The sequence below is a fragment of the Atractosteus spatula genome, chromosome 2 (assembly GCF_055471065.1).
Source record: "Atractosteus spatula isolate fAtrSpa1 chromosome 2, fAtrSpa1.hap1, whole genome shotgun sequence".
Taxonomy (NCBI): domain Eukaryota; kingdom Metazoa; phylum Chordata; class Actinopteri; order Semionotiformes; family Lepisosteidae; genus Atractosteus; species Atractosteus spatula.
In genome coordinates, this window is record NC_142707.1 from 66,048,183 (window position 1) to 66,064,937 (window position 16,755).

The following is a 16,755-nucleotide window of genomic DNA, read 5'->3' on the forward strand; positions in this document are numbered from 1 at the left end:
ATTTTACTGTTAATAATAAATTCTTTACACTCATACAGTGCTTTTCTGGACACTCCACTCAAAGCACTTTACAGGTAATGGGGATGCCCTCCACCACCACCAGTGTGCAGCCCCACCTGGATGATGGGACAGCAGCCATAGTGCACCAGTACACTCACCACACACCAGCTCTCAGTGGGGAGCAGAGTGATGAAGCCAGTTCAGAGATGGGGATTATTAAGAGGCCATGATTGGTAAAGGACAACGGGAAATTTTGGCCAGGACACCGGGGTAACACCCCTACTCTTTTCGAGAAATCCTCTGGGATTTTTAATGACCACAGAGAGTCAGAACCTTGGATTTCATCTGAAGGACGACACCTTTTTACAGTATAGTGTCCCCGTCACTATACTCAGGCATTAGGACCTACACAGACCACAGGGTGAGCCCCCCCTACTGACCCCACTGACACCTCTTCCAGGTATGATGCTACTGCCATGGAACCAGAGAGCCCTGTCTTTCTTCCAGCCCACTGCCAAGAAACCACAACAAGCAAAGAAAGCTAAAGGAGATCCTCTCTCCACGAGGTACTGTACACCACACAATGCCTCGGGATACTCTGGAGGCTTCAGATGGATCTGATACCTCTCCATTTTCCTACAGTGAAACATCAGGGGACCTGTTTTGGCTCTCCTCGCTGAAAGACTTTATTTTCTGCTGTGCTAAACAATGTTTAAGACAAGATTTCAATGCTGAGGTTAAAACTGCTTGTGCCTCCTCAATAAACATAGTCTTATCTTCAACAGCTGGAGGATAAGATCATGTCTGTTATCTGTACCGATATAGAAGCAAGCAAAAGGATTGATACTATTCAAGCTTTAGAAAGGCGGAGCTGGGATTCACATAGGAGAGACAGGAACAGAGCCTTAAAGGCTAAATGGCAAAACTAGAAGACAGAAATCAAAGATCCAATCTTTGGATTTCTGAAGGCATCAAAAGGGACGATGCCCTGAACTTTGTCCAGGAATCTCTGCCGAAATAGCTGCCTTCCCTGGTTTCTTCTTGGTCGACATTGCATTGAAATAAAAAAAAGCCCAAAGGAATTGCTATGGTTCCAAACCCTGGAAAAACTAACCCTGCATGTTCATTTTTAAACTCCTCCAACACACAGAAAGGGAAAACTTTCTGTAAGCGTACAGAATTCTGGACTCCGCACCTCATCGACACTGACAACCAAACATAACCAAACCCTAAAAGTCCTCTGCTTCTGCATGGAAACATTTATGTCAGAATGGATAGTGCAGGTTTTTCCTTCAACCAAGAAAGGCTGAAAATCATCTGACAACGGATAATCTCATTTTTTTGATTCTCCAGTCATTTACTTCTCCAGTAATTCTCCGTTACCAGAAATGCAGAAATGTCTGACTTCACTCAATGTTTCAGACCCTGTAGACAGTTCTAGTGTTCGATATTCCCCACTTACTTTTTTATTTCCTTTTGCAAACTAATTATGCAATTATCACTTTTAATGCTGAAATTATATGTTTGTATATTTTATGACACCTTAAAAGCATTTTTCCCAGGGGTTTACCCAGCTTTTGATTTACTCTTTTCCTCTTTTGTAGGCATAGGCAAAGTTGACTAGTTTACTAACTATGCCAAAATCTAGATCATTGATACAAATTTGGAAGAGCAGTGGTCCTAGTACAGATCCCTGTGGTACTCCTTTAGTGACATTACCCTAATAATGAGCATTTACCTCTTAACTGTGCCTTGTTCTCTTTTAATAACCAATTCTCAATCCAAACACTTGTGTTACCCTGAATGCTTTTAAATGCAATTTGAGAATCATTCATATACGAAGAACTTTATCAGAGGCCTTCAGAAAATCTAAATACACCATATCACGTGTTCTTTGTGTATCCATTACTGTTGTTACTTGTTCAAAGAACAAGTTGATTAGGAAAAACCCATCATTTCCAAACCCATGCTGACGACTTCTGAAGATATTATTTGTGTATAGGTGATCTTGCAGTTTAGTTTTTGTAATTTCTATTTCTGTTTTTTAAATGTAACAGAGGTCAGTCCCATTGGTCCAACATTAAATTTTAAAAATGACCATGCAGCAGCCTCTCACGCATTTAAATTGGTATACATTCTTGTATTAAATGACATTTGAACTATTTCCTGCTCCAAAATGACTACATTCTAAAGTAAATAATCATTCTGAAATTACACCTGATTATGTAAGGGAAGTCAATTCATTCCTTATAAGGTGCTCGTCTATTTCATTTGCCTCTAATTTGAATGAAAAAAAGTGATTAAAAGATCTCTTAATGTATAATTGATCATATGTTATTAATGATAATGAGATAATAATAGGGTCTAAACTAATATTACAGCTGAATTCCTAGCACATAAGACAAGATGGCTTTGTTTTGGGCAAACTACACACCCTAGAAAACTACTGATGCTCATGTTAAAAGAAATTGAGAGTCTAGAAGTTTACTTCTATTGAGTTAAGTAAAGATGATGACAAACCTTTGCTTTTAAATACTGTTCAGCAAAGTCTTCAAAGATTCTTCCTTGTACGTCTATATATTCCATGCCTGCACAGATATGGATAATCCTTGATATCACAGTTATCATTTGCCCAATTGACTGAAGAAGAGCTAGGGCTTTTAGATGCTTCCATAACTTTCATAAAACTTATTTTTAAGCAGAAGGATTGATCTATGCAAAAGTGGGAACCTAATCTTGATTGTGTTCCACCTGAGCTTCTACAGAGAACGTGGGATCACCTTGGTCCTTTAATGTTAAATTCCAGATATTTTTATTGGAAGATGGACCTTTTAAATATATATAAAAAATCAGCCTTGATTACTCTTCTGAAAAAAGGGTAAGCTAGAAAGCTTACATTGCTGACCAATGTTGTTGCTAAATAATGACACTGAACTTCATTGCAAAGGTTCTCTCTAATCACACTGAAACATGCGCCAGATAATACAGGAAGGGTTTCTGATAGGTTGGTTTGTTTCTGAGAATGTAGGGGGGCCCTTTCCACATCTCCTGGACCAAACCAATGGTCTCTCACACAACGGATTCTGGTGTGTTTTTTAGATGCAGAAAGGAGATTTGACTTTTAACAAGACCTACCTTTGAATTTTGATTATGGCACATTCATGAATTAATATGATTCACAGTCTATATAATGCCCCCACAGGGAGTGTTCTGACAGGGGTTCTGATTTCCTCGGCTCAAACACAGCAGAGGAACTTTGCCTGCTGTTTGTTCCTGCACTGCTACCTCTGGCGCAGGTTAAAAGACAACATAGCAGCATTGCTCCCATTGACTTGAAAGGATCTAAACATTACGTTCACTTTATCCTGCTGCTAGTCTTTTCTGATATTTCTAGCTCAGTTTTCCACCTGGTGGATTTATGCCTGGAAAATGAAATTCGTTCTCAGGCTCTGAATCTTGCGGCCCAGTTGGGCTTCTTTTCCTCTCAATACTCTGCTGCATTCTTCAGGTTTTATTGATGTAGGCATAAAAATGTCCTGCAACGTTCAGCAGACTTGTAAAGAGACAACACTTGGCATTCTTAAACTTAAAAGAGACTGTCTTTTCTTCTGCAGCTCAAACTGTGCTGCTGTATCTACATTATAAAATGTCTTACATTATTTCTTTCTAAGGATTCTGACGTTGAAGCTCATAAAGTGCAGCCTTGGGATTTTGAGCCCTATTCTGAAACCCACAGGTAGCCAGTGCAAGGAGTCCAAAACACATTGATATGCATGCTCTTGCACTGTAGCGTTGGTTTCGAATCTGAGCAGCTGAGATCTGAATGTGCTGCCACTGGCAGGAGTTGAACATGTTGGGGTACACCACCATGCACTGCAGAAGAATGATCAAGTCTGGAAGACACGTTCAGAAACGTTCAAGTTACAAAGGGTGAAAAAAGACACCTTTGCAGCACTGTGAACATTGCAAGGCTCAGCTCAAAAATTCAAGTGAGATTCCTCACTTGAAGGCTTGGACAGGACCACCCAAAGCCAAACTAAGGTTTATACTTACCTTGTCATGTGAATACTTATTACACTTCTACAGATCTACCAAACAAACTGATCCCTTTTAAAACATATGAGTCAAAGGGCTTGCGAACATCTTAAATAAACTTGGCGTCTCTGCAACAATGGTACTCAGGGAACAGCCGGCACTGCCTACCCATGCTTTGGAAAAGCCAGATTCCCTCACTTGATTGATCGAGTCCTTTGAGCAATAACGCAAGGAAGCCTTTACATTTCAAAACGAGGACTTCTCCCAAAAGGCCGACGAAGCCCATGAATCAACAGCTCGCTTACAGTAAATGCTCTTCAAATTCAAACAAAACCCAGAACTACAGAACACCCCCACTGAAAGGTGAAGCTCAGACGGCTTTAGTACAGAACCCGTTTCTAGATGCGTATACTTTTGCAGTTGGTCGAACCGTTCTCCTCCGTTCTCTGCAGCTGGTCGAACTGAATTTCCTCCCCATGAACAGCCTGATCAGAGAGGAACTGAGAAACGTGTATAACCTTGTGCCGTCTCGTTTCGTGATGCCAGCTGTGTCACCATGCAACCTGCGGCACACCTTCCTGCGCTCGTTTCTGAAGAAGGGGGTTACTGCGAGTTACCTGAAGGGGGCGTGTTGTACGGTGGGCCCTGTGACGTCATCATTCCAGAACTGTTCCCCATTGTCTGGCTGTAGGGAGAGCTGGAGCCCATCATGCCCATTTGATTCATTCCGGAATAGTTGCTCTGCCTAGAATCCAGAAAGGAAAACACCGTTACTGAATGCACACCATCACGAAGACAAAACACTAACAGGAATCAATTTTTGTCTTACTGATACAGTACAGCAATACTGTGGTCAGTGTGGATTTTATTCACAAACAGGATTAGGAAACACTTTTGTTGCTTAAAACGAGTGCCAGCCGACAGCTTCTATTTAGAAAACTCTGAAAATACTACAAACAAAACTGTCAAATTGATTATCCTGCAGCCAGAAAATGCTTTTAAAGTGCACAGCTCATGACCAATATTCAGTCATATTCAACTCAGAAACCAATCATGACCAATATTCAGTCATATTCAACTCAGAAACCAATCTACAAGGCAGGAATATTTCAATTAAAGTGATATTTTATTTACCTTTTTTTGTCATATTTAGCTGTGACAGCTCTATTTAAAGGCCAGTGGAAGACCCCTGGGCTCACAACATGGCTCAGATGGCTCCTGATACAGTGGTTCCCAATTACAGCATCAAACCCTTCATTGACTTAATTATAAGAAGGTTCATTAGAGCTGTTTGTTTCCCAGTTCTTAAACAGGCTTGATTTTAACTATCATGTTTTGCGAGTTAAATAAAATCCCAAACCTGTAACTAGAGGCAAAATACAAATATTCAATGGAAGCAACTTCTTAGATCGGGTAAGGCTTCAGCTGCCTAACGAAGGTGGGAAGGAAAGAAAACCAGCAGGTGTGTGGGTCACAAAGACCAGGATTGGGAACCACTGACGTAGAGGAAAACAAGTTGCCCAACAGCCTGAACACAGACTTGTACCACAACACCCAGCACCCACCTGACACCCCCAGCCTTGATTGGCCACTAAGACCACAACAGATGACATTTAATGTTGGATCATTTTGATCAATAAATAAATGAAAGAGTGTATCCTTTTGTGTGTTATTTGTTTTATTGGGTTGTCTTTATCTATGAAGATGAAGATGTGATCACATTTTAGGTCAAATTTATGCAGAAATTCAGAAAGTTCTAAAGGGTTCACAAACTTTCTAGCGCCACTGAATACCCACACGACTGTGTGTACTGTAGGACTGGAAACATTCAAGGCACAGAGCAAAAGGAATGTTACTGTGTATTTATTTCTCCCAGAATGTGAAATTATACACAAGAAAGCACCCCAGTGGGATATCTTTAAAGGCAACACTTTTGTTGCTGTTCTCTTCTGAGGAAACAGCTGCAGATGGAGGTAATTTTTTCTTTTGTACTTCACATACTTGAGTTACCTGTAGTTGCCTTTTCAATTTAAAATTCTAACCTGGGCTCTGTGGAGTGACAGGTTCAGATTACCGGTATAAAGCGCTTCTGTGCTCTCTGCCTCCTTTAAAGCTATAACTGGCATTGATCCAGTAAATACAGAACAAACATGGATGTCTTAGAATGATGAAAAACGTTCTAAGATTTTTTTTTACTTTTACACCTCTCACACAAAACTCATCTCTTTACTCCGAAGGCGGAAAAGGACATAACGCATCATTCACTCTTTGTTTCAGAGAACCATGGAAATTTGTTCTGTAGGGACACTGTTTGTTCAGTTTGTTAGTGGAGAAGAAATGGTCAGACAGTGCAAAGCTCTATTTCTGTATGTGATTTACAAGTACATATAGAGTATATACATGTGTGGGTGTGCATATGTATATATATATATTCATTTCATTCATTTTCATATATTTATTTTCACATACAGATATCATTACGATGATTTAAAACACACTCTATATGAAGGTGTGTACATACGCATGAAGTAACTGCTCAGGTATTACAGCATACTTCAGGAAGGGATTATATTTTTGTTGCTATGGAAACACTGGGACGAAATCCCTGTTTTTACCAGAGCTTCAGCTGTTTTTTGAAAGTCTGACAGCTACACGTGAGCCTGGCAGATGTCAAACAGGAGCAAGAGACTCCAGGCTAAGCTGGACTCCATTTGTGGGGAGATCTGCTTCCTGCTGTTACCTTCAATCTTTGAATAAACAAGGGAAAGCAGGAGACTTCAAAAGTGTATAACAAACGGTATGAACTGAAAAGTGCCACCGACGCCCTGAAAGACAATGAATAAATGAATAGTTAAACAGGACTGCACTGGAGGGTGAAGGGAGCTGTATGAAAATAAAAAGGGCCAAAAGCCAACCAATTGGTAAACGGTTTTCAGCAAACAACTAAAAAAACATGACATATAATGTGCTGAAGGGGAAATCTACTGTGTGATGGATGATGTGTCACTGGCTGTTATGTCACAGGTTGTGAAAATGTACATTACATCAGGCTCAGGGGACTGAAGATTTACTGGTCCTAAAAACCAACCTAACATGGTTAGAAAAGGCGCCTTCTGGCACAGCTCTCCTGGGCTTTGATCCCCTACTCCCCCTATTTTTTTTTAAGCTTCTCTTTTTTTATTACTGTACATAAACTGAGAATCATCCCCCTAAAGCGTTTGAACACCGGCAGCAAGGTAGTACAATCTGCCATGCTTCGACACTGCCGTTGCCCTTTCAGAATGGTCCTGGTCGCCAGACCCGTTACCGTGAATGAGAGCCGAGCTGTGATGTGCCGTGATCCGCAGACCGCGAGTCACTGAAGTGAGACGTGGATAATTCATCCCACCGTATGGATCCACACACATCTCATTCACAAGAAACAAGGCCCCCGCTGCAGGATAGGGTCCTCTTCCTCTCTGGATTATTAGGATGAACTTGGCTGCCACTTTAATCCAAAGCGATTTACTATGTACTCATTAATATATACATAGTGGCGGATTGTATTGCGTATGAGCAATATGAGCAAAGCATTGTGCTCAGCGGTTTCACAGCAGGGCCCTGCTTGGGATATGAACCCTATACATTTCCAGTTCTGAGCCCAGAGCCCTACCCACTATGCTGTACAACTTGCTGGGCATGGATTTCAGCAAGACTTTTAAGAATTGAGAGACAACAACAACAACAAAAAATGAAGAGCTTAAAACAGAATACCTCTCCCTTTTTTACTGACAGTGTGCTTTCACCGAATGCAGGAGTGTTTTATGCTGAGTCCACTGTACTGCAGAAGAGAAAAACAGATTAAACTGCCTCCTGTCTTCTTGTTTGACTCTTCATATTGAGATGAAAGCATCTGCCTCACACATTGATCGCCTGTGCAGGAAAATCTTACGGAGACACAGGATTCAGCAACCACAGCCTTGAGGTAAGGCATGGAAGAGCTGCAGTTTACAGAAAGGTTTGGATAAAAAAAATTGGGGAAAACAAGCGTTTTATGTTGTTTTCAACAGTTTAGTCAAGACGTTACTCTGGGATCCACTAGGAATTAGACCATCCATTTTTTAACTCTGATCTAATACTTTTCGTAGTTCTATTAAAATGATTGAGTGTTTTTTGGTGCGTATGACAAGGCAATTATTTTCAATGTCCATGAGAATAACTGAGCAAAAAAAAAATCCTATAAATTCACAAGCTTTAATATTCCTGCTTTTGGGTCACATTCCATCCCTCTCAGCACTTCCCCCTCAGACCTCCACTGCCTGGTTTATTCTAAGAGCTGAATAAATAAGTATTAACATTCTTAACATTCACTACAACGACCAGCCACAGTTAAAATGTGAATAATGCAAAAACTGGGATTGTGTTACATTGGTATGACTAATTCATGTAAAAAAATGCTATGAAAATCACTTGATCAGGAAAAGTATGGCGTTTAATCTTGTTAAATATATGCATGTAGCATGATCAGAAACACTTAGATTAATCTTGCTCGCAGGCCTCAGAGTAAATAAGACAAGGCAGGGCCTTTAAAAGATGCTGTTTCTTCGGCGGGAAAGCGGTGCAGCTGTGCTCAGCGAGAAGAGGCGAAAACGCCGCATGAAGCCTCACAGTTCAAGAGGGAAAACAATCACATCGCTTTCAGCGGGCACTCGGTCTGTGTCGTAGCAGGAACGGTTGTCAAATTAAGAAGGGTGTCCAGCTCTACACTTGAAATAAGGACGTGAGTGACAAATCAGGTCTCCTGCGACACGGCAGTGAACCCCCACTACTGACTCGAGCGCATCCGAGCCGAGACCCCACATCCAAGCGCAGGATTCCACCTCATTTCTAACCTTGTCCTCTCGGCTCGGGAAGAGCTGAAACGGTTCGAGGAATGAGAGTTGGATGACCCGAGCTACAGAAAAGGGCCAGAAGGTGGAAGGACAAACCAGGACCAGAGCTGGGAGACACCGCCCGGACAAAGTCCACCATACAAACGCCTACGGAATCAACAGCGCAGCAGGAACCGGAGGGCACGGACAAGACCTGAAGGAAAGGGAGCTAAATCCTGAGAATAGGAGGATCGGATTAACAGAGATGGCTGTGGAAACATGGGAGAAGCCCTAGGACCGAGTCTGTGGGAGTCTGGAACTTTAACCCACCGTGTTGTTGAAGCTGCTAATCTGGCGTCTTTCAAGAAATGGCTGGATGAGACCCCACGGTTGATTACCTACTAAAAACAAACTGGGCTAAATGGGCAGATTAGCTTCCTTTCATTTGTCAGCCTTACTTATGTTGTTTTATTTTTGAACTTTTTTTATTGATTGCAGAAACAGGTTTACATGTAAAATATAAATAACTTTTTTTTTCTCCGTCCATCTTCTCTTTTCAGCTCACAATGACATTTTTTAGTACTATTTACCTGGTGCCAACAGAGACGAGGGCAAGAGGGTGAAAGAGATAAAACATAATTAACCCATCACATAAAAAGTGACGTGATCCAGCGTACGAGTCTCGTTCGCAATATCCACCCACTGTTCAGATGTTGGAGGTTCTTCATGTTGTTTTGTGTTTCATTTTTCAAGAAGCAATACTCAAGGCCTGGTGCAGATGTAGAGAAAATACAAAACAACAACAACAACAACATGAACACAAAACTTCAAATATGCACTTAGCTGGGTGTCATTTTTTAGATATAAATTCCTAATAAATACGTTCGATACTGTTGTGTACCACACACAGCAACTCAGCCAGGGTTCCTGCAGCTGGACCTGGCAGAGGAGAGCAGGAAAAAGGGGGGAAGAGTGCTTTTCTGGCACAGTCTACGGGACGGGAAGGTATGAATTATAAATGAATGCAATCTGCTCCAGAGCGCCACAGCCACTTTGACTTTCTAACCGAGTAAAAAAAAAAGGGCTAAATAAAATAAAAGGACATCTATTAAACCGCTTGTCTGAAAATAAATCCATTGAAACCGTCTGAAAAACAGAAGTCGTTCATTCCCCTAATTCTGAACATTGATCTCCTCCTGCCAGGGCTGTGAGCAGCGACGGCTGGTGGCACATCAGTCCTTCTGACATTCAGGCCGTGCTTTATTTATCTATGAAATGTATTTACTGCAAAGGTCAAAATTCTTTCTTCTTTCTTTAAGGAAATGCCCCCCCCCTCCTCCCCGCCTGCCCCCAGGGCATTCTTGCTCCCCCCTCCAATTTCTTTCATGTATTTGCCTCTTCATCGAACCCCCCTTGTGCTTTGGCCCCAGGAGGGGTCCGGCTCAGCCCGTGTAGAGGGAGGCCTTGGGGTCAGGGAGCCGGGGCGGCTGGGACGCCCCCCTCGCCTCCCGCCGCCGACCGCGCCAATATCAGCCCTGGCTCGGCCTTCTCCGCGGGCCGTATGGCTGGGAGATAAAATTCACTGTGATGACCGCTCTCCAGGAGAGGTCCGGATATTAATAAGAACATGCATAAGAAATTAAACAAAAATAAAGCAAAGCTGTAAACAAAGCCTTCATATCGCGCTTTCTAATAATCAAAACAACATAAGGTGGCCGGCTAGTGAACGTTCTGCTAGTCTAACATTCGTTTATTCCTATGTAATGGACAGCATTTAGACCCCTGTCCATATATGGAAGCCAAATGGAACACAGTCAGAAACGCATCGGACGTTCTAAAAGGGGACTTCAAAATGTCATGGCATTCACACAGGGAAGCATCTGACAAGCTGCTGGCTTCAGAACAGGAGTGTCCGGACAACTGATCTGGACCGTAAGCCACAGAGATCTGCTGCTGGAGTGCAGCGAAGAGGCTGTTCGCCTTCGCCTTCCATATCGAGTTCTCTGCTCCCTGTAAAACAAAACGTCAGCTTGTATGTAAATATGAAAGCTGCTCACGCCTGGGCAGGGGCCTAGCCTGGAGGGGATTTTAACTTGCCTTCACTGCAACACTGCTCCATGCATAAACACACCGGAATGTTTTACATATGAGACTGGTGCATACGTCCTCTACTTAACGCTTTTGGGCATTACACCCAGACCACAGTCTCTGCCTGGATCAAAATATTCTTTCTTTGACCACGTTCTCTGCAGAACAAACACCAGCTCAGCCATCAACTATCTCTTCGGGTTCAGAGAGCTGTTAGAAAGTGCCAGGAGGGGAGAGCGCCTCGATTTCTGACTAGGAGACACCATGTGATCATACTGCACAGACACACAGCACGTGGCGACAAACTTCACACCCCTACCCCACAGTATATGGAAGCAGGGGCATACTCCCACGATGAACCTTTTAGTCTGCTTTACAATGGTGGATTCTGACGCACTGTGAGTTAGAAACCTTTCAAATCTCAACATTTTCTCCTCAGCTGTACAGTTTGTTTTCAAACCGCTGAACTCTTTGGAAACTGAAGCGATGACTTCTGACCCACACTTAATAGCTGATCCCTGGGAATTCTCTGCGGCTAAAGCACCACAAAAATAGCGCCACAGCAGAACTGACTGTGCAAATATATCAGAAGGCTCAGTAAATCAACACTGGTATTCAGTTTAAAACACAAACCAAAAACACTGGAAATTGCACTGAGGCGGCAGTACTGTTGTATGCATTACCAAGAAGTTGTGAATTGTGAAAGTGTGAATTTCAGGGTAAAACTACTTCGAAGTAAGAGGCCACATCATGGGAAAAGGACAGAGTAGTGAGCCAGGCCCCATTTCAAATGACATGAAACTGAGCTGGAAGGCACTAGAAAGGGGATAGTTGAAGATCAATCTCTGAGCAAATGACGTTGTGAAAAAAAAGTCTTGTTTTCAAGAAACAGAGAGAACAAGCCTGAAATCTTTTTGCTGTTTCCAACCCATTTGTTGTTGGGTTTTTTTGCGTTGTAATATCTCACGCTGGACACCATTGCCTGCCGAGTCTTTGAATGAACTGTTGTTAAGTTTTGTTCAATAGTGTGTCTTAAATAACTTGACTTGAGATTTTGGCTTCACATGGGCTACATTAAATCACCATTTTATATAAAAACGTATTATTATATTTTTTGGGGCGCAGAAATCGATTTTTGACAAATGAGCACCTACGTTCCCTCCCTCTGACATAAAGCAAAGCACAGCACTCCCACATGAATATATGTTTACGATACGGACATAAATCTTCAAACACTTTTTAAGAAGAAAACCCCATAAAATCCATGAGCTGGGTGAAATCTCTAGAAAAAGAAAATGCATCATTGTATTCATCAAGTACCTAGCCAAGCAAATTATGTTTCCTTCTACTGTTCGCTTTCACTTTGCTTTCAGTTTTTTGTACTTTCAAAACAAAATGTCTGGAAAAAGAGGTACAATTAAAAAAGACAAAGATAGAAGGCGAAGTATCAGTATGGACAGGGATGTAAAAATACATGTGGAGGCTGGTGAGTGCCTGGCTGATAATGATCACGGTTCTTTTAGCTTATAAAAATGCTTAAATGTGGTTATCATGTGCAGAGTACCAGTAGTAGAGCTATTACTAATAATAATATTACTAATAATGATGTCTTCAGATATCAATCACAGATAAAAAAGACCACCGTGAGGAACAGATCTCCAGGACCACGTTATAATGACGCCTTTATAATTAATTAATAATTGCTTACAGTTATATAGCGCTTTTCTGGACACTCCACTCAAAGCGCTTCACAGGTAATGGGGATCCCCTCCACCACCACCAATGTGCAGCCCCACCTGACGCCTTTGAGTGATGTTTCTTCAGGAGATCAGCTCCTGCTCTCTGGACTGAAACCCTGGTGTCCCAAGAGCTCGCCTGCACCAGAATGCCACGCCTACAGTCTACTCTGGTCACAGGACCGGCTCGTCAACAGCACAGAAACCCACCAGGCTCCGCGTCCTGCTCCGTTTCAAGTCCTCAAGTCTCTTTTTACGCACCTGGGCACACTGAGACACATAAATTAGCTCTCTAATGCTACGTACATCTTTTAATTTTTTTGCGCTGTCTCAATATCGTCTCCCAACGGCCTCGCTAGCCACCTCCCAACAACAACAACAAAAAAAGAGCCAACAGGATGTGTGCAGACGAGGAATCCCGCGAGTGACAGGCAGACGAGCCCGCGGGCCGAGCAAGCACAGGGCTTCAGTGAAAAGCTCGGTTCGAGCAGCATTTCAAAATGAGCGCAATAAACTGCTCCATTACTACAATGCCTGCCTTCATGCAATGACATTACCAAAACGATACGGTTTGCCATTTCCCCTGCTGTCAGTTCACAGTGAACGAAATGCATGTCACTAGTATAACGGAATTAAAATATCATCTCATTACACCATAAAATTTGTTTATGGGCAGCAAGGTGGCGCAGTGAGTAGATTTGTTGCCTCGCAGCAGTGGGGCCCTGGGTTCAATTCCTGCGATGCTGTCTATGTGGAGTTGGCATGTTCTCCCTGTGTTTGCGTAGGTATCCTCCATGTGCTCTGGTTTCCTCCCACAGTCCAAAAACATACTGACAGGATAACTGACTTCTTGGAAAAGCGGCCCAGATGCTTGCTGGGATAGGCGCCGGCTTCCCCGCGACCATTAATTGGAAGTAGCGGTTAGAAAATGGATGGATGTACAATCGGGTGCACCGTTACTGAATATTTTGTCTGGTCATACAGTTTCATCAGCACCTGCGCAACAGCGCCGTCAGCAAAGAACCGGCAAACAAGCTGAGGTGCAACTGATCAAGGATCAGAACATATTTCTGGACTGAACTGGTGTAGATCACCGGATGTGGTACCAAAAGCTGCGGCAGTGCAATGCTCACATGTCACAAACGGTGTAGGGTGGCCATAAGAGGTCTGTGGTCGTTACTTTTAAACTGACGATTTGAACAAAGATAAGAGTAATTGGTAGATGATCCCACAAACCGAGACATCCAGAACCCTGAACGTGCTGTGTTTATCCCATGTCCAGAGAAAAATGTAGGATCGTTTCATTTCATAGGTTCATGGGGAATGGCTTTTCAACACATTGAAATCGGCGTTCCTAGAGAAGATGACCCCGCCAACGTACTTGAGTATGATGTATGAAAATACAGGAAGAAAGTTGAAATATAAGCAACAGAGCGGGCTTCTGAATTCTGCACTCAGTTAGTGGAATACTCAGAAGAGTGAACACCGAATTAAGAGAATCACCCAGCCAAGCATTTAAGAGGACGTAAAAGAACTGGATGGGACGAGAGGCACAATTAAGATGGCAGCTCTTGTCTGCACTACTACATGCGCCCACAGCCACCTGACCAGACGGAAGAAGACAACTGGGCAGGGGGCAATTTAAAAACCAGGAAGCAGATGCTGCAGTGTGCGACACCGGAAGAAGAAGGAGATCGATGAGGAAAGAAGTTTTGGAGACGTCTTTTTGTGGCAACTCTTTGTGGGAGTGAGGCGTCTGCTTTGAGAAGCTAGCGAGCAGCATCAGTGAAGGGCACTATTAAAATGTCAGTGAGCTGCTCAAAGAAAAGCTTGTTTTTTGTCTCGGTTTGTGAAATATTTCTCTTGGATAATTTGCCCCAGATTGTAAATAAAGAGCACTTGGTTTGTACCGTAAGGCGGCGTCTGTCTCTGTTTTTCTGGGCCTGTCTCTTTGAAAGATCCTGTCAGGGCATCTGAACCCCTGGTGTGACACAGAACGTCTATGAATAAGGTCCCTGTTGCTTCCTTGAAAATTAATCACAAGATTCCCCTGACTCCCTAAAAATGGCAGCATTTGAAAAAGCAAGTGGTATGTTTGGGGGGAAAAAAAGGCACAACTGGCCAGTGGCTGGCTTTCTTTGACACATCTCTGAGTGTTTCTGAAGTGCCAGTTACTAAGGACTGGGAACAAAACCTTCCCAGCGACCCACTCCAGTCACAGGTAAACACACATTCACCCATTTCAAACAATGAGAACTACTGCTACTCGTAAGAACCAGAACCCTTACTAAAATGGCACTGGAAAAAAATGGACATGGAAAGGAAAATGGAACATGGAAAGCAAACAGCAGTTTAAAGCTCCAGAAATTAATGTCTGAGAGATGTTTCCAACCCAGTTCTGTACATGGCTGTTCTTAATGGGTGAGTAACTTTATGAGTTCTGTCTTTTATATATGTTGTCTCTACCTTGAATGACAATGTGATGCACTACTACGGAGCTCAGCAGTGCATTTCTACTGTCACACTACCACCGCCTTTTCCTGCCATATGCATTTATACAAGGTGACCTTAAAGTTTCATATGTTTACTTTCCACAAGATGTGTACGAACAATACAAACCTCACATTTGGCCAAAGAGAAATAATCAGAAGAAATAAAGAACTGGAGATCAGCCTCACACTTGCAATACTACAGATCTGCTGAAAGAAACCCCAACAACCCAGCCAGGCTGAACTGCATTGTTCATTATTATCAGTTAAATTCTCCTGCATGGCTGCGCTAAATGAGTGTCCTTTGTAAGAAGGCAAAACGTGTCGCTACAGGACTAGAAATGCGGCAGTGAGCTAAAATGAAAAAAAAAAATATCTGACTTCTCAGGGCATTTTCACAGGAAAATCATTTTAAACGTGCTTAGTAAACCAGCCCTTCAAAATTTAAAATCGTAAACCCAAGTCATCTTTGAGGTCAAAGCACAAAAGATGGAATGAAAATATCCTAAAAGCTGGGAGAATTGCACTTCCCAGGATGCCAGCCTTTAACACATGCAAGGCTCTTGATAGGAATGTGCTCCTAATTCCTGCACTTTCGCCTGTCAGCTCCACACATTCGCAACGGCAGCTCTAAAAGTCCGGGTCCTCTGCTGCCAGCTGCATGAGACAGTGCATCTCAGTGGATTTTCGTCCTCGTCAACTTTTAATTACATTCAGATCTGCAGAAAAGCGAGCAACATCTAAGGGCCAACTGAAAGAGTTGACGCAGACGCATCAAAAAGAAGAAAAAGAATAATAAAACTCTTCATAGCTGTGGGGATTAACATGCTTGGCATGATTTTCCTTGAAACCCCAAATCCCTGGTCCGTGGATGTTTGAAACGTATCCAGATGTGCGATTCCAAGCCTCCAGGTAGTGAAACGCAGCTGAAATAAACACTGCCTGAGCCTCCAAACAGAACAACACGAGACACCACAGAAACACAGGCCGTGGGCTCACAGCACTTAACATTCTCAGAGCTGCTGTGTTAATAAGCATGTGTAACGTCAAAACAGAGAGTACGGAATTCAAAGGTTTGCTTTAAAAGAATTTTTACTCATGAACAACAAACAACCATTTTCTAACTGCTTGCCAATCCTGGCAAGAAATGGGCACAAGGCAGGATACACCCTGGATGGGACGCCAGTCCATCACGGGGCACACACACACTCACACCACGGCCCAGAAACCAATTACCTTCCAGTATGTCTAAGGAGAAAATCCGAGCACCCAGAGGAAATGCACAAGAACACGGGGAGAACGTGCAAACCTCACGCCGACAGCACCCCAGGAACCAAACCCAGGGCCCCAGTTCTGTGATTCTGCCCCCATAAAAAACACAACTGAAAGTCTGACGTAAAACTGTTAATGAAGAAAGAAGCTGACAGACATTATTTCACTACCCGCATCGCATTCCCACAGAACAAATTTCAGAATGAAAGTGAAGACTGACAGTTCTCCATATTTAGCAGAACACGGGACAGCATGTTGTGCCAGGGCTTTTTGACAGTGATGCTC

General features: G+C 42.8%; 1 protein-coding gene across 5 annotated transcripts in view; it reads right to left on the minus strand.

Moving 5' to 3' along the window:
- arid1b (AT-rich interaction domain 1B) overlaps positions 1–16,755 on the minus strand; it is a 236,383-nt gene that overhangs the window by 32,874 nt on the left and 186,754 nt on the right. For all 5 annotated transcript variants that reach the window (XM_088933099.1, XM_088933090.1, XM_088933107.1 and 2 more), the window contains one exon: positions 4,653–4,780. In XM_088933099.1, the coding sequence (XP_088789225.1) occupies positions 4,653–4,780 (128 nt within the window). The remainder of the gene's footprint in view (positions 1–4,652; positions 4,781–16,755) is intronic.